The 18,903-nt window shown below is 37.8% G+C and overlaps 3 protein-coding genes across 3 annotated transcripts; 2 read left to right on the top strand and 1 right to left on the bottom strand.

The window, feature by feature from the left end:
* The first annotated feature begins 1,893 nt into the window (after positions 1–1,893).
* On the top strand, positions 1,894–5,340 carry LOC18029853 (carotenoid cleavage dioxygenase 8, chloroplastic). The gene is made up of 6 exons (XM_006412366.2): positions 1,894–2,262; positions 3,076–3,840; positions 4,203–4,399; positions 4,527–4,716; positions 4,819–4,921; positions 5,003–5,340. Exons 1-6 carry the CDS (start codon positions 1,954–1,956, stop codon positions 5,146–5,148), a joined length of 1,710 nt encoding a protein of 569 aa, XP_006412429.1. The 5' UTR covers positions 1,894–1,953; the 3' UTR covers positions 5,149–5,340.
* Positions 5,341–5,429: 89 nt separating this feature from the next.
* LOC18029852 lies at positions 5,430–15,433 on the bottom strand. The gene is made up of 19 exons (XM_006412365.2): positions 15,272–15,433; positions 15,107–15,181; positions 14,659–14,778; positions 14,546–14,586; positions 14,193–14,404; positions 12,260–14,031; positions 11,684–11,899; positions 10,987–11,556; positions 10,168–10,400; positions 9,650–9,854; positions 9,257–9,412; positions 8,741–8,898; positions 8,459–8,651; positions 7,865–8,256; positions 7,499–7,679; positions 6,979–7,202; positions 6,229–6,892; positions 5,960–6,014; positions 5,430–5,628 (listed from the first exon to the last, which is right to left on the bottom strand). The coding sequence occupies exons 1-19, from the start codon at positions 15,272–15,274 to the stop codon at positions 5,528–5,530; spliced, it is 5,571 nt and encodes a 1,856-aa protein (XP_006412428.2). The 5' UTR covers positions 15,275–15,433; the 3' UTR covers positions 5,430–5,527.
* Positions 15,434–16,137: 704 nt separating this feature from the next.
* On the top strand, positions 16,138–18,257 carry LOC18029851 (serine/threonine-protein kinase Aurora-1). Its single transcript, XM_006412364.2, has 9 exons — positions 16,138–16,261; positions 16,639–16,755; positions 16,873–17,019; positions 17,108–17,203; positions 17,296–17,391; positions 17,469–17,565; positions 17,660–17,777; positions 17,877–17,949; positions 18,038–18,257. Exons 1-9 carry the CDS (start codon positions 16,226–16,228, stop codon positions 18,137–18,139), a joined length of 882 nt encoding a protein of 293 aa, XP_006412427.1. The 5' UTR covers positions 16,138–16,225; the 3' UTR covers positions 18,140–18,257.
* Positions 18,258–18,903: the final 646 nt, after the last annotated feature.

Raw genomic sequence — 18,903 nt, 5'->3', positions numbered from 1 at the left:
ACGACAGACGCAGCTGACTCAGCAGGCGCGTCAAACGTCTGACGGAGGTAGCTCGGTCCAATCGACCCCGGCGCTGACGGTCGCGGAGATGAACAAGATCTTCGAAGAGGTACGTAATTAATTATGAATACTTTTTTTAATTAATGTAACTTTAGTTTTAAATTAATTATATTCCTAACCATAATGTTTTTATATGTTTGTAGGTTGCCCCAAAGAAAAAGGGGCGGGTATTAGGGATGGGGTCCATCCGTGATACCCCGAGAGCTACGGCGACTGGTCACGTCCGGGCTCCGGCGGATCCGGTTATCCGCCAGGAGATCGATCAGATGCGGAACCAGTACGAGACGACGATCGACCGGTACGAGACAAAGATCGACATGCTCTACGGTCTTTTCGAGATCATGGGAGCCGACAACCCGGTACTCATGGCGCAGCTGGACAAGCTGAAGGCGGATGGGGTTCTCGGAGGATCGTCTGCCGTCGGGTCATCTACTAGGACTCGACCGCCGCCGGTGCAGACGGACGCGGAGATGTTCCGATCTCTCGGGGTCGACCCTCCTACAGCCGGAGCCGGAGATCAGGCGGCGGGACCATCAAACCGAAGACCCGGCAAGGAGCACGTCCAAGACGATGTCCAGGAGGCCGGTGACGGGATCGACGATATACATTTAGATTTAGATGACCTGTAGGGTTTTTTTTGTAAATTAAAATTTTTCAAATTGTAAATTATTTTTTTTATTTAAATTTTAATTCGAATTATTTTTTTTAAAAAATTTTCAATTAATTTTTTTTTATTTTTCATATATATAAATCGTCGTATAATCGTCGTAATAGATTTATTCAAACCGTCGTAATGTCGTCGTACATATTACGACAACTTTACGACTATAATATACGACGACAAATACGACGATTATACGTCCGAGATTTACGACGATTTTACGACGCAATGAAGAAATACTTTACGTCTGATTTACGACGATTATTGCGTCGTACATTTTACGACGATCTTACGTCGATCATTAACAACCACTTAACGACGGTTTAGGTGAAGACCAAGTGGACGCAATTCGATGTAAACTCGTCGTAAATTGTACGATGCATTTACGACGATTTTGTTTGCCTCGATGTTACGACGAAACAAAGTCGTCGTATATTATACGACAATTTTACGACGATTTGTCTATTACGACGATGAGTTTACGACGATTTTGAAATGGTCGGTAATCCGTCGTAATGCCCCTATTACGACGAATTACCGACCATTTCGGCCGTCGTAAAATGATGTTTTTCTTGTAGTGATAAAACTCTTACCTAAGAATTTGAAAAGACTGTCTCTTTTTTTTTTTTAAATGAAAAGACCGTATCTCGTATTAATCGAACATTTGGACGATGCTGTATATACTCTTCACTCTTTCCACTTCATTAGACAGAGAAAACCACCAAAATTTTGCAATACAAACCAATCATATTTATTAGACGATAGATAAGATCTCTCGTATATATTTTTGGTGTAAATTTTAATTTATTTATCACATACGTATGATAAGTATATGTAAGATATGATAACAAAGAGTAACAAAAAAAAGATCTAGTCTCTTGTCTGTACCACCAACAATTCGAAACGTGCGAACAGAAGGATAGAGAGAAATCATATTTAAAAGTATATGTATACTACAAGCGGTATCATATCAAAACCCGTTAAGTTCCGTAATTAAATGATTATCAATTACCCCTATTCATATATATTAGTATATTACATCAACTTGAATAAACATGCATCAATTGTAACAAGATCCCTCAAGCGAGGCCCTATAAATACATTATATGTGTTGCACCAAACATTCACTAACACTTCATTTCCTTTCTTGAATTTGTCCTCTGTGCCCTCTTTTCAAAACATCTAGATCCACTATATATATTTTTGTATATAACAAAATAAAAATTGCCAGTATGGCTTCTTTGATCACAACCAAAGCAATGATGAGTCATCATCATGTTTTGTCCTCAACTAGAATCACTAGTCTTTGTTCCGACAAATCCATCGACGACAAACAAATAAAAACAAAACCCCAAATCTCTCACCGATTATTCTCCCGGAGGATCTCCGGTGTAACCAGAGCTGTAATCAACTTGCCGGCGTCGTCTCCGGAAAGAGAGAGTGTGGAAGGTGAAAGACGGTGTCATGTTGCGTGGACAAGTGTACAACAAGAGAAGTGGGAGGGTGAGCTTACTGTCCAAGGCAAGATCCCCACTTGGCTGGTTTGTCTTTTATCTTTTTTTCAATATTGTTCCAAATTTCTTTTAACTGTATTCGTGGAAATTCTTACAATTATACAAATATGTATCGTGCACACAAAATACACTCATACTGGCACATGCTGACATGCATATATATATATATATATATATACAGTAAGAAAAAACCATTTTAAATTCATATATGCATCCATATTTAATTATTTTTATTCCAAATGCCTTCTTTCTTATACTGTTATACATATATATGTTCATTACTAAAAGTCTAATCGATTTGATTTCGTACTAGATAGTAGTATATATAGTGAAAATCCGCAGAAATTATAGATCAAAGGTTCGGAATATTCAAAACTATGTTCTGTTATATTTACTAGACGGTGATAACTGATAAGGCATGGTTGGTGGTGCCTGGTGCGTATACGAATTGCAATCTAAATCAGCGTACAAACATATATCCAAAAAGACACTGATATATACATTCACTTAACAAAATATGAAAAATACAACTTTTTGCTTTTTTTGACACTGAAAAATTATAAGATTTGTTTTTTTTTTTTGGTGTTGAACTGATAAATCAGATATCTGTGTTCACATATATAATATGCATTCCTCTGACAAAATAAAAAATAAAAAAGAAATGCATTCCTTTTCTTTCACTTACGTAAAGGTTTTTTTTTTTAATTGTTAATTGATCAAATAACATTCCAAAAGAACAAAAATTCCATATACATAAGAATCATCAAGCAGGATTAAACATTAATTTATTTTCAAAAGTCAAAAGTGAGGATAAAATTAATGAAATTAGTTGACATGCAGAATGGTACGTACCTAAGAAACGGTCCGGGCTTATGGAACATCGGAGACCATGATTTCCGGCATCTCTTCGACGGCTACTCGACACTCGTCAAGCTCCAATTCGACGACGGTCGTATATTCTCAGGCCACCGTCTCCTCGAATCCGACGCCTACAAAGCCGCCAAGAAACACAAGAAACTCTGTTACCGCGAATTCTCCGAGGTTCCAAAACCGGCGAGAAACAGCTTCAAAAACCTTTTCTCCGGGATCGGAGAATTGGTCAAACTTTTCTCCGGCGAGTCCTTAACGGACAACGCCAACACCGGAGTGGTCCGTCTCGGTGACGGACGAGTGATGTGCCTCACGGAGACTCAAAAAGGATCGATTTTGGTGGACCACGAGACGTTAGAGACGATCGGGAAATTCGAATACGACGACGGATTGTGCGATCATATGATCCAATCAGCGCATCCGATTGTAACGGAGACGGAGATGTGGACGTTGATACCGGATCTTGTTAAACCGGGTTATCGGGTCGTGAGGATGGAGGCCGGGTCGAATAAAAGGGAGGTTGTGGGCCGGGTGAAGTGCCGGGCCGGGTCGTGGGGACCCGGGTGGGTTCACTCGTTTGCGGTGACGGAGAATTATGTTGTGATACCGGAAATGCCCCTGAGATATTCGGTGAAGAATCTGCTTAGAGCTGAGCCGACGCCGCTCTACAAGTTCGAGTGGTGTCCCGAACACGGAGCTTTTGTTCATGTCATGTCCAAACTCACCGGACAAATCGTAAGTCAATGGATTGTTTTCTCACTCTTATTTATTTTATTTCAGTTTCGGATTGTCTGAATTTTCTTTAGTATATTATCTATCACCAAAATTATTCTTAAAACTAACCGTTAATCAAAAAAAATAAAAGAAGAAGATAGTATTCATGGTTTTTTTCTGTTTTTCTTTTTTTTGTTGGTCACATGTATTTCATGTTTTCTTAATTTCTTGTAAACTATTGTCATTTAGTATTTGGAGATATAGATTTGACGTACAAATATGTGCATAAAATTGACTCACGATTGTAGAAAAATGGTTGATGCATAATGTTGTTCTATATCTATTTACTAAGCCAATTTCAATTATCTTTTATGGTAATTAAGGTGGCGAGCGTGGAGGTCCCGGCGTACGTGACGTTTCACTTTATAAACGCATACGAAGAAGATGAAAATGGCGACGGGAAAGCGACGGTCATCATTGCAGATTGTTGCGAACACAACGCGGATACTCGGATACTCGATATGCTCCGTCTTCACACACTACGTTCTTCCCATGGTCACGACGTTTTGCCCGATGCTAGGTATATATTCATGATTCAACTATCTAATGACTAGTACCTAGCTACATGTTCAACTTTGATTATTATATAGCTACAATATATATATCAATGTAACCGTATGTGTGCTATATATATATGTATATATTAGGATTGGGAGATTTAAGATACCGTTGGATGGGAGCAAATACGGGAAGCTGGAGACGGCGGTGGAGGCTGAGAAGCATGGGAGAGCGATGGACATGTGCAGCATCAATCCTTTGTATTTGGGTAAAAAATACCGTTACGTTTATGCGTGTGGTGCTAAACGTCCTTGTAACTTCCCCAATGCTCTCTCCAAGGTAACTTATTTTACTATTTCCTTAAAACAGTTTGTTCCCTGTATTCTTTTGCTTACCTATAGCGAAGAGGTAATGTATTTGTGATGATTGTATGAGAGACAGGTTGATATTGTGGAGAAGAAGGTGAAGAACTGGCATGAACACGGTATTATACCATCCGAACCATTCTTTGTGCCTCGACCTGGCGCAACCCTTGAGGATGATGGTTAGTTTAAAATGCAATGATTTGATTGTAATAATTGGATATATATGAGTTTTGAATTTTTGGTTTTGTGTGCTGTGAAAGGAGTGGTGATATCTATAGTAAGTGAAGAAAATGGAGGAAGCTATGCCATCTTGCTTGATGGAAGCTCTTTTGAAGAAATAGCAAGAGCCAAGTTTCCTTATGGTCTTCCTTATGGCTTACATGGTTGCTGGATTCCCAAACATTGACTACAATTTAAACCAAGACACCTTTCGTTATACAAAACACAAATATATGTAATATTTTGTTTATACACATTTTGTATAATTAAAACCTGTGCAGAGGTTTTGTAAATTGTTGTACCTTATGCTTTTCGTCTCATATATATCTTGTAATGTGCAAAACCAAAATAAAAGGAACGGATTGTAGTGGATGCAGTTGTTGAAATTAAAATTGCGATTCAATTCAATTTACATCATCCTACAATACATACACTCCCAATGGAGAAACACTATATGACAATTTACTCAGTTTTCTTTTTTTTTTTTCTTGCTAAAAGCAAGATACAACAAAATGAAAAGAAGAAATGAGATTAAGCCACTTCTCTTCTCTGCAGACTAGACACTGTTACAATGGTGCAGATGTGGAGCCACAACTGTCCCCACCCACTGAACCGGCTGCTATTTCCTGCGCAAGCTTAGGAGCAGCTTCGAGTTCATTGTTTCCACCTATCCATAATCAAATATGATATTCAGTTTCATGGGGTTGGTTTAAGATCTTCTGTGAAAGAAGTAAAATGAAAGCACGCTCTCTTTGACAATCAACAACAAGCGACCGCGAGATGCAAACGTCAAAATTAAATCAACTTCAGCTATTCTAGACGAAGAATCATGCTTAGAGCGATCTGAGGAAATTGGTTCAGCATGCAGGTGTTACCGAACCTGTCCTTATCTCTTGAGAGAGAGAGAGAGAGAGAGCATATATCAAACCTTTGCAGAACAAACACAAACAAGCACATACAAGGAGGTAAAAAGTTCAAGATAAATTAGAGTAACTAACTTGATTGAACCGAAGGAACCACTAATGAAGTTGAAGCTCCTCTCTTCATTTTTTGCTGCAAATAATCACAAACAATTTGTAAATGAATGACTTTACCAAACTTCAATAGTTAGCAATAAGTCTAAAAAAATAAGTTTGTAAATTCAATACGACTGTTGTAGTCTAGAAATTTTAACCTAGGTGAGTAGGTTTTACAAGTAGGTATAAAAGATGCTTTGCATGTAAAAGACTGAGATTAAAATAATGAGCAGACTGGTTAATTTTCTTACCTTGGTATTTTCTTCCATATATTTCACGACCTGAGAGATGCTTCCATACTGTCCATGAAATAGCGTGTAAGCCCACATAAGAAGTTTCCTTGGGATGCTTACATCAATGACTTCAACTCCTTCGATGCCTGGAAGAAGTTTCCCCTCTGTTGCTAGCCGAGGCAGTGCAGAATAGAGGTTGATTTCAGAAGGAAGTGCAACTGAAGCTGTTTCTCGGAAGAAATTGTAACAACTTTTAAGTAAAGAATTAGCGATCTCCAGATTCTCCTCCGAGACTTTATTGGAAACCAGTACGTTCTTGATCTTGGACAGAACAGGGCGCCATTTTTCCTCAAGCATCTGGGATTCTGAAGGATCCTCAAACGAAGAATTCCAGAGTTCTGACTGGAGATCAACACAAAGCACCCGTCTGTTTTCCAGAAAACCAAATGATGGATTTATTACTTGACTTTCCGCCGAGGATGCTTGCTGCAAAGGGGTTATTAATGCCAAGCTTATTATCAGAACTCGGCACCAAGCAAGAGAAGCATGTCTGCCAACTTTAGCAGAAAAGCTATTAGACAACTTTGGATTCTTGAAACGCTTGCGAATCTTATCATTTATGGCTTCCAGGGTCTCAACCTTGTTGTCTAGTTCAAGAGATACAATGTACTGGTGTAGAAATCTGCAAAAGGAATAATCAATATGGGATAGCGAATATCCAACGGCCACGCCGGAAAATAAATTCATGCCGCATACAAAATTGATTACCTGTATAAGCTGCTCTCTGAGGTTTCTGGACCTCTTATTTCAGGAAAATTGCATATGCCTGGCCATATGCTTCCTTGTTCTATAAAGAGAGAAAATATTTTCTCTAACTGACTATCACGGTTGACATTCGCTCCTGCACACTCAACCTGACTCATAGAGGACACCAGTGCATTTATGTATCTTCCTATGGCAACTGGTACAAGGTCTTCAACGCATAGAGAGAACTGGGTTCAAAATTTGTAGAGTGCGACATTAGCATTAAGCAAACTAGTTCAACTTATGACACCTTGATGATGACATCGCGATATTTATTCTCTACTGGTATAGTATTCTACGAGATGTTAGACACAACTGAAATAATTATAATCGACCTAAGTCAAGCCTTCATAATGCAACAATCCATTGCCCAACACCATTCTGACAAGGAACGTTTAGTTCCGTATAAACAGTATCAAATTTACGAAAAAGTGACTACTAAGGGTACCAGCAAAGTCTTTGATAGAAATGATCAGGTCCTTACCCTCTTATCTGATCGAAGAGAATTAAAGGCTCGTTCTAGTGTGTTGACATCTCCAGTTTCCTCCAATAGTCTCAAATAGAACAGTAAGTATTTGCGGATGCAAGTAATGAATTTCCGTGAACTTTCTGGCAGGTTAACTTCAAGAGCCTTCTTGTTACCAGCCACACTTGGAGTTTTCCGCCTAAATAGAAGGAAAAGAAACATATACATGACATATTCCCACAAGCATAATTGTGGGGCTAAACTTACATGATTCGTACCAAATACTCATCCATTTATAACAGGTTGTTGATCAGAAGGATATTCTAATCATCATTGTTAAAGCAATGAATTGAAACAAGCAGAAGCATGCCATCATGTGCGCACCTTCCCTTTTTAAGCATGCCATCAATCTCCCACATATTGATTGTAAAACTTGACCGCGATGATTTGAAACAAAAAGAAAGTTCTTCTTTTGCTCTTTGAAGATCACTGCTCCCACCCCTTCTATACAACCCTTGGGCAAGCATGTATCTCGCTTTATGAAAATGTTTAAGATCTCCTTCTACACAGATTCCCAGTGCAGAAAGGCTGTCGTTGTAGAGCATATGCCATATCCCTTCCATCTGAATTGATCCCTCTCTAGTTGTAGCATTACTTGCGTCCAAGTTTCCATCTTGAGCTTCTTCCAGTGTACGAGAAGATCCAAAAGTCGTTGTATTAATGATTGCCATAGCGGTATCCTTTATAGATTCGTCAAAGCAATAAGAGGCGAGGGCCTGAAAGGTTAGCAGGAAATTAAGCAGTCCTTTAAGGTTCTCAGAAGCAGAATAGCTAATTAATCATGGACTTCTTAGTCTGAGACTGGATTTAACAAGATTTTTCTTTTAAATTAATGATGCTGTAGTTACAAGTTGAACAAATGACGCCTGTTATGCTGCAAATGAGAAAGATAAAAACAGTAGAGCGTCAACCACATACCTTTAAGGCCTCTAAATTCTGTTTCCCGCAAGCATTTAGAAGCTTCAGACGAGAAGCATGCATTCTATACACAGAATCTACGGCAGACGGATTCAATTTCATGGCTTGGTCATAGTAGGATAAAGAAATTTCATACGAGTGCCCAAGCTTCTCACTAAGTTTTCCCAGGTAGAATGCATGTGACCAATCTTGTCTGTTCATGATGGGTTAAGGAAAAGAAATTCTCAGCCTCATACGTAATCGACCAAAGTGAACACACTTTTAATAACAATCAAACTCTACCTATGTGCAAAGGCTTTCTTGAAATGCTTCATTGAGTTCTCACAAAATCTTGTCCACGTTGCATCCCTGGAGGGTAGCACAGACCTCTGATCATAAAACGGCACAACACTCTGTAGGCTGTCATAGTATACCAGCGCCAATAGCTCATGGATCTCAGACTACGATAGAAGAGCAATACAAGAACATGATTAATAACAACAACAGGACATTAGAATATACTACAGGAATAAAACTGGACAGCTCTCCAAAAACGCTATTCCTCTATTAAAATCCAGCTGTACTGAGTAATTCCTGCTACTTAAGCTCATTATTGCAACTTAAAGAGGTATCTGATCGAACTTATAACTTCTCTCTATAGCAAGGTAGGATTTTTTTTTTTGGTTTAATGCACATTCACATAGTTACCTGAAGAGGTTACCACCTATAAGCATAGCACTGGGGACGTACTAAAACGGCAACATCTATTTTATGTTATGCAGTAAGTAAGTAAGCATGGATTAAGGTGACAAATGATACCTGTTGATCTGGTGAATTTGCCAACGCTAAACTCATTAGCAGGCAACGTCTGCTTCTTCTTCTGCTTGTTTCAACTCTTTGCGAGAGAGCAGCATTCTTCCTCCATCCAACAACATTAATGTGCTTACTCCCATCATTTAGCAACAAATCTACTTCCTGATTTAAGTGAAAAAAACAAGTGGGAAATGCAAGTAATTATCAAAACATGAATAAAGACCAATTAACGAAAGACACAAAGCCACCCTTTCTTACTTCTCGGGTTAGAACTCATCCCCAAAAGCTAGCTTACAAAACAGGATCTACTCATCACTTATATTTAAAGGTACAATTCCAAAATATTCAACAAGTTGACATATAACTACAGTAACAACAAGAACGAATGAAAGAACTTGCCTCGTCGTAAATATTGCCAAGCTTTTCCCAACTCTCAAAGCGCAAAGGATTATAGATCAGATCATATTTGAACAGATTTGTATTCTGCTGTACAAACTCTTCTCCTTCCTTAGTGAGAACAAAGCCGGGCCATTTATCACTAGCGCTAACTTCCTCAGACTGAGCTAAGAAATAAAACAAGTTGCGGTAGACATCCGAATCGGAACTGCAAGCAAGTTAATACAATATCCTTACGTATTCCACCATCACAAATAATTCAGAATGCAATATTTCTTCTTTGGCAGTGACAGAAAATTCTCTTTTGTGGTTCGCCATTTTGGACGAGAACAAAAATAAGATTATAGAAAACTTATCCATCCTACTTCTGCTTGTCACTAAAACATTACCATGTGAAAATTTCTAGACATAACATTCAGAACATCTTGCATTGTTATTTCTACTCAATCAGCTGAACAATATCAGACTATGGGTGTTATTTTTGGTAAGAGGAATTCATACAAGAAAATGCTTAGTTATACCTGTGGAGCAGTGATACCTTGTACTCGCTGAGAGTTCTGCTGGGAATTATGCATTTAGTTACGGTTTCAAGGAAACCTTCAGAACCAGCCTCGTATGAGAGTTTGTCTTCACATAATTCAGGGTCATCTAAAAATTTATCTATCACATTGCCAACTAGGAGATCATCTGGCGGTTGTGAAAAATGCTTTTTAATTGCTCTCAAGACTCTCCGGAGTTTAACGAGTCCTGTTCTCTGAGACAAAAAGCATAGGTATAAGATTACCAGAGACTATCTTGAAAACACGGTGTGTGTGTATTGAACACTGGTAGCAACACATTCTATTTTGTGTGTGCACATGTGGGTTGAACAACTTATTTGTTAAACACCAGATATATGGTTTTAGCTACACGAGTTACAATAGGCGTTTCGGAAGATCAATGTAGGAAATGCTATAAGTTTACCAGAGAATATCAATTTTGACTCATCTACTGAATACAACGTGCAATAAATTCCAATTTCTGCGTGCGGGGTTGCTGGCCATCCATGCTTAATTCTATATGCATTGTTTGGTATAGACGAGTTGACATTGACATGTGAACCTAGTTATAGTAATGAATAGCTATTTTGGTAGAATGCAATACGATATTTATCTACTCGAACAGGAAAAAAATTAAAACCACCAACTTGTGCTAATACTCGGTAGCTTCCAGTACCCCCACTACGATTGAACTTTGAGTATATATAGATTTATGCGCCAAGTACAAGAAAATAAACTTTGGCATACACTTATCACAAACATATGCAAATGAGTCTACCAAGTTAAGGAAATATCACTCACAGAGGAAGCCTTGGCATAGGGTAGTATGTACTGGAAAACATCAACACATTGTTCCTTTGTCTGATAATCTCCGCGGCTAGTGTTTTTGTGCACAGCAAGCTCACCTTCATAGGAACCATCGCCTCTAAGATTCAGACCATACAGGCAGAAAACGCACTGATCTAAAGCGTTATTGATTAACAACTCAAGTTCATCTTTCTCTTCTTCAGCAACTTCTTCTGTTTCTTCCAGAATCAGTTTACTTTCTTGTTCTGACTCTTCTTTTTCTCTATAACCACCTCTTTCTTCAGAACCATCCTTCTTAGAATCAGTTTTGGTGTTTTCGTTTTTCTCAACAAGCACATCTGCGACAAATGATTCTGTTTCACCTCTGCATAATTTTCCAGGCAATGCCATATCAGGTCCAAGGCCATCTGGGGGGTTGATACTAGATTTGATTATCATGTCCACAGCCAATAAATGCTTAATTGCAAATCTAAGAAAAGCTCCTTCCTCTCCCGCACAATTTTTACCAGCACAGCAAAGCCCGTATTCAGCAAGCAAATCATGGAGACCTATAATCAATTCAACCTGAAATAAACAAAATTCAGAAAGTCCTATATCACAAAGCAACAGACATAGCTTTCAGTGTCATGGCTGATAGTAAAAGACTCGCCTAGCTATATAAAACTGGGAGATCCAGAAAGCCATGACTTACCTGGGATTTAGTAGACATGGTAGAATCAAGGTGTTGAAGTTTACAGAATCCAATAGCTGCATCGAGAAAGCAAGATTTCTGCTCTTCTTCAATCCCGTCAGCATTTTGAGAATCTGAATATCTCTTAGAAAGAAAATGGCTCGCGATATTTGACATGACTGTCAAAAGCAAAGATTGTAAACCAGCTACACAATCTCTTGGGGCAACCATGCCATTCTGCACATCAAACGTACACATCAATAAACACGGCCACAAAGCTGTTCCGTTATTTATCTCTTTTACATTTTACTGCCTACTAGTTACCTATGTAAATTTTTATTTACAACTTTATACTTTTAAGTAGTGTCTAGTACAATAGCCTGAAGATTATCAAATTTTGAATTAGCATATCAGGCAAGAACAAGCAGATAAGGAAGTTAATGATTCAAACAAGGTCAGTGACCATGTGTATTATTTATTTCATGCGCTTGTGCTAGCGTGATCAGAATCACATATCCAAATCAAACAAAGATAATCAGACTTTCAAATATTTTCTCATAACCAGACCATATATGTCAAAAAATTATTCAGACTTACAGAGTTATCTGACTGGTCAAGGAAGTTCTTCACTTGAGAGATACAAAGAAGAATTGCCTTGACTTCCTCTGCCACCAAGTGATTCCAACTTTCACTTGAGTTTTTATATGTGGTTTTAGGTGTCACAACAGATTCCCCCGTACTACTTGATTCCAAGAGAACCTGCAACTTTCTTCTATGACCGTTCATATAAACCTCCACATCTATAGGCTTACTCTTCTGGCATGCTTTTATCAAAACGTCAAGTGCTGAAAACTCAGTAGAGGAGATCCCTTCTTCCGTTTTCACAGATGATGCAGGCCAGATGTCTTTATTTGGAAATAAAAGTGATGCAAGTAAATTTACACACTCCGAATAAAATTCTTTCTCCATCATCTCAGGTATAGTCTTTTCCAACAAGAAATCAATCTTCAGCAGATTTATTTCATGGATGAGTCTGTTGATGTTGAGCTCTCGAATTCTTCTGCAATGAGGCAGCTGAATTACGACAGAAGATTCTCCAATACCTTCCTTGTCCAACAATGACAAACACCTCAAAAATTCTTCATGGGCTTTAGCTTTATTATCCTCCAAAATTGATAATCGTGCACTCAGCCAGAAATATCTAGCCCAGAAGGATCTTTTATTATATTCTAACACCTCCTTAGCAGTCTGATCACCTTGAAAACTCTTTGATGAGGAGTCAGAAAAACTTCCCTCCCAAGAAATTGGTGTAGTCTCGATAGCATTATCAAGGGTGACTGATTCAATTATCTTAGAGAGATGGTATGCCACTTCTACCATGCATGATGGGCAATCAGGAATATCTGATCGTTTAGATTCAAGGTCATAGTACAGCTCGGCGAGAAAAAGACTGCATTCAGGTTTCCGATCTCGTCCCCAGTGTCTAGTGAGCTTTTCTAACTCCAAAATTTTTAAGGCTGCATCACGACTCAATAGATGTTCACATTTACTAGCAATATACTCTAGAAGCAAATGACCCATATGATAAGCACCATAATTTTCTGAAGTTTCTTTCACAAAATTAGAAACGACAGCGTGTTCAGAAATTGGATCCGGTTCCTTAAGGCAAAAAGAACCAGAAACTCTGCTGAATTCCCTTTCAGAGACAAACGTCTCAAGATATTGGAGGATGTCACTACTAGGAGCCTTGATATAATCAAATTCTATCTCTTCCTTCTCAGGTTTCTGGTTCCGAAGCCGCTCAAGACGAGTACTCCGCCTCTCTTGGGAAGAAAATGCAGGCTCTTTTTCTTTAACCTCACCACCACTTTCTCTTTCTATGTTGCAATCCTTAACAGACACAATGCTTGAATCTGATTCCAGACAATGATCCTTCTTCGCCAGACCCTGCCTTACAGCTTCTGTACTAAGAGCTAATTCAATGGTTATTGGTATATCAGCTGATATGGCCACAGTTTCACACGAAGGATGGACTATCCCCAGAAGAGTATCTAATAGTGCCACCCATGAAGCTTCAGGAACTTTAACTTGCACTCTTTTTTTCAATTTCTTGGAAGCAGCATTCTTTTCCTGATTCTTGTCAGACACTTTTCTTTTGCCAAGAAATTTGAGCCGAACGTGCTGAGGTTCAAGCTTATCTATACCCTTGGGCGCAAAAGGAGCTGGATCTGTTTCTTCGATAGAGTGTTTAACATGCAAAGCTCGAGAATGCGAAGGCCAATGCCTCAAAATCAGATTTGCAACTGAAAGACAGGAAACTTCATCACCTATGGCAATGAGAACTTCTAGAAGTTTCTCCATGCAGTTCCCTGCATATTAGCCAATTCAACATTCAGGGGTGAAGCATAGATGCAACAGTCCATATCATATATGACCAATGTGAACCCAAACAGAGAGAAATCAGATATACATATACGTTTATGTATAATATATGTATTGGAAGACGAATAAGAAAAAGAATCGTGCGTACAATTATTGGGGCTGCAGAGAAGTCCCTGCTCAAATGCCCATCGTGAAATACTCAGTAATCCCATAGAACATGATAGCGTTCCTAGATGGTTCCACAGCACAGAATCTTTTGCATCTATGTCTATGGCCTGGAGATAACAGTTTAGAGCATTCTCGTAATGACTTGAACCTAGCTCAAGAAACACAGTGGCAAGGTTCTTCAAAGCCAAAAATCTGCAAAAATGCTATACAGAAATTATTTACAGACGACCACAGTACTAATAAACATGACTGCATGACATACTTGAAATACGAAAATCGATAACTAGACATATAACCAAATGTAACTAGATGAATTAAAACATGGAGCTTGACCTGAGATGATGGAGATGATTGTCGTTTGCAATGGTCTCCACCTGGAATACTGTCTATTAGAAAGAGTTCATTATTCAAAGAAATCATCAGAATAATTGAATGAGTTTTTGTACTTTGGAGTTAGCTATTATAGGATCCTTAAGGATAGACTCTAGCAGCTCCCGAGCTTTTTCGTAGTCTTTAGCTTGAAGCTTGAGAAGACCATCGTGATATGTTTGTGACAGATGAAACTCCTGACGAGGATAAAAAAAAAAAACAGTTCAATGTCTATTTCTACAAAGAGCTGATCTAGCTTCAGATTATGCATCATTGTTTTCTTATACCAACTAAATTTTCTGTTAAGCTCTCAGTTAATCAGAAGGGTTATCGATCACAAACATATATAAAAGAAAAATCCCAGCTTGACCAAAATTGATTCACACACCCAACAAGACAACATCTATGAAAAACCAAAGAAAAAAATTCATCAATCCTAAGATTATCAAAAAAATAAGAAAACCCAGAATTGAAGTTGCGAGAATCTTTCTACAAATTAAAAGCAGCCCTAAATCAGAAGAAAACCTGAGCTTCTTTGCTAGGAGCTAAAGGCTCCCACTTCTCTTTGGATTCCGTATCATTGATCGCCGCAATCGAAAACTGAAAGAAAGGAAAAAGCAAAAAAGATCAAAAATCAAACCCTAATCGCTTGAAGGATCACAGATTAAATCTTGCCCGAAATTAGCATACCATGTTGATAATCGAAGCTGCAGGAGGTGTATAGTTGGGTTTTCAGTTACTCCGTGTTTCAGAGTTCTTGGCGCGAAATCGTCTATCTTCTTCTCAGATTCATTCCCGTTATACACATTAGGGTTTTAAATTTCATGTATACTTTAGTTCGCAGCCTGTGTCTTCAATTGTTATGGCTTTTTTTTTTTCAACTCTCCGTAAGCCGACTGTAATTCCGATAATGTAACGCTCAAAAATGGAGAATTTGCAAAAAGAGATACTATACTTTGCACTTTTACTATAAAATACGTGTAATTTTTGTTTTTAATGAAGATTTAAGTTCTCGATTTTCAAAAGTCTTGTAATGTAAAAATAATCTTTAAGCAGCGTTTTCTTCATCTTTCAACACAAAACATGACTAAAAACATTGAGTTTCATCTTAAACTAATTCGGTTGTCTTAAACATATCACCTAGTTAATGGGCATATTTCCATTTTGTATTTGTGTGAACTTTATTGGACAACTTGTTGGGCTGGAGACAGAAGCTGTATACAAAAACAGAAAAACTTAACTTTCATTTCAATTTTTTTTTTTTTATCACACTAAATACTTGGTCGAAACTACAACACAAACATCTGTATGTGTTACCCTATATTTATTTTATGTGTCTGAATTCATTTTCTCAAACTATTTTGAATTCATTTATTTTACAGTTTTGGTCTAGTCAATGCGATTACTATATATCTCTAAATTAAAAAAAGTTTTAAAACGAAATCGGGTCCACCACAGATACTCTGGCAAGTGGCAACCCTAAAAACTTCGACCGTTGTTGGTAAACAATTTTGGCCTTTATTTTTTGAAAAAAAAAAGGTCTGTCTTTTGTATTATTTTAAGCTTTTAAGCCCGCTCCTTCCCTCTCCGCCCTCAAATCTTCGCCTCTCTCTCTCTCTCTTTGTCGGGCGGTCGATCTCTTCCATGGCGATCGCTACGGAGACACAACAGCAGCAGAAGGTAATGAACAACTGTTTCGGCTTCGCGAGCTACCATTCATTCCTTTATTAACATGTCTTTTAGCTTTAACCTTTGAGATTCTCCGTATTTGGGATGAATTCTGGGATTATCATTGCCTTCCTTTCTGTTTGGTTTGAATTGAGCTCGATCGTCGTTGAGGATTAGGGTTTGGAGTTTTTGGATTTAAATCATCATTTCTGAAAATTGCAAATTTTTTAGCGGATTAGTGACACCATTAAGATTTGAACTTCTGGGCAGATGAACAAGGGTTATACATTGCTCAATTTCGAAGCAGATTTGTTTCTAGGGTTTCAGTGTCATATTATACATAACTCAGTTTCTCAAAATGGCTCTGTTTGTTGGGAATTTGTTTTCAGGAAGCTTCAGATGCCTCTGCAGCTGCACAAAAGAGATGGAATCTGAGTGATTTTGACATTGGGAAGCCTCTTGGAAGGGGAAAATTTGGTCATGTTTATCTTGCACGAGAAAAGCGGGTCAGTATTATTATGTTCTGATGCTTAGTTCTAGAATCCAAAGTTAACATTTGTTTAGATCCTTACATTGTTTTTTTTCTTTCACCAAACTGACGTATATATGCAAAAATGAAACAGAGCAATCACATTGTGGCTCTAAAGGTTCTTTTCAAGACCCAGCTTCAGCAATCTCAAGTTGAACATCAGCTCAGAAGAGAAGTAGAGATACAGTCTCATCTGAGGAACCCCAACATACTACGGCTTTATGGTTATTTCTATGATCAGGTTAAGTTAAAATGTTTCTCCTTTCGGTTAATATAAGATCCACCCATTTGAGCATAACACAGCTGATTAGGTTCTTCATCTGTTTCAGAAACGAGTTTATTTGATACTTGAGTATGCTGCTAGAGGCGAACTTTACAAGGAGCTTCAGAAATGCAAATACTTCAGCGAGAGACGAGCTGCCACAGTTAGTCCTTCCTTCAACTGTTGTTAAAATAATAACGCAAGTAAAATATTTGTTAGTAAAAAGCTGAGATCTTTATATGTTTACTGTGATAGTATGTTGCATCGTTGGCGAGGGCTCTCATCTATTGCCATGGCAAGCATGTGATACACAGAGATATAAAACCAGAAAATCTGTTAATTGGTGCTCAGGTTAGACAAGTTCTTACCATCCTTTTGATTTGAAACTAGTCAATGATAATTATATATTCATCGACTTTTAATATCAGGGTGAGCTCAAGATTGCAGACTTTGGTTGGTCAGTACACACATTCAACCGCAGGAGGACGATGTGTGGCACGCTCGATTACCTTCCTCCGGAGATGGGTAAAATTTTGAAGACTTTGCTTGAAAGTTAATTCCAGTATGATGATGTAAGTTCAATTTTAACCGTGACCTGTGGATTTTTTGTTTGTTACAGTCGAAAGCGTAGAACATGATGCAAGTGTAGATATATGGAGCCTAGGGATTCTTTGTTACGAGTTTCTTTATGGCGTACCTCCTTTTGAAGCCATGGAGCATTCAGACACATACAGAAGGTAAAAAAAATCTACATTCCAAATCTAAAGTTAACAAGTCTGTTTCTTGTGGGTTTGTTTGTTCTTGATGACTTTGTTAACACAAATGATCTTTAACAGGATTGTGCAAGTGGACCTCAAGTTCCCTCCAAAACCAATTGTGTCTTCATCTGCAAAGGATCTTATTAGCCAGGTCATTAATACCTTCAATCTAGACATTTTGAGGGAACTAGTAGTAGTCAGTGAAGATTGATGAATCTGATATCTTACATATTTTTCAGATGCTTGTCAAGGAGTCTTCACAACGTCTGCCACTGCACAAACTTCTCGAGCACCCATGGATTGTGCAGAACGCTGATCCTTCTGGAATCTACAGAGGGTGAATGCATTCGCTTTATGCATTCACTGTTCAAATACTTCAAGTTCATGATCTCCTTGCTTTTTAGTTTCTTTGGGCAACGGAAACGAGTTTGGTTAAGCCATTTTTTATGTAACTACAAACACTGTCATTATGTTCGTTAATGAAATTCATATTCGTGTCAAAAAAAATATATATATACTGATAAAATTAAGACAAATTAAAGTAACTTCTTTTCATCAATCTTTGAATAAATTGATTTTATTAACTAAAATAAATTGATAATAATGGTGAATAAACCAGAAGACCGAGCCTTAATAGTGGTAACGGAAGAACACACATTGTCACATTATTTGGTTTCAAATTTGCTCAGCCGATTGAATAAGTAATGAAAATTTTATTTCCCAAAAAAAAAAAAGAACAAAATGATATATGCGCTTGAAATTTTTGTTATAAAATTTAAAGAAAAGGGAAATAGAAAATTTCCTTCTTGAAAGATTTGTTATAAATAGATCTGCTGGAGGTGCTTTGTATGTTCAAAGCGGTTTTTGAAGCAAAGTATTCTCCAAAACCTCAGAGCCATGTTGTTGAAAAATGATTACTTTGCTTCAAGTTTATACTTTGCCAGTTATATACTTTAGTTCAAAAACCTCAAACCTCGACTTTAAACATTCACCTTTTTTATATATATTCTCTACAAATTCCAAAGAATGATTACTGAGATTGGACAAGAAGACATGGTTTCTATTGATACAACCAACAATATTCTCTATATTGAACTAATTATGC

The sequence above is a fragment of the Eutrema salsugineum genome, unplaced genomic scaffold (assembly GCF_000478725.1).
Source record: "Eutrema salsugineum unplaced genomic scaffold, Eutsalg1_0 scaffold_1, whole genome shotgun sequence".
Lineage (NCBI taxonomy): Eukaryota > Viridiplantae > Streptophyta > Magnoliopsida > Brassicales > Brassicaceae > Eutrema > Eutrema salsugineum.
The sequence above is the reverse complement of the archived record's forward strand: the minus strand, read 5'-3'. Positions and strand labels throughout refer to the sequence as shown.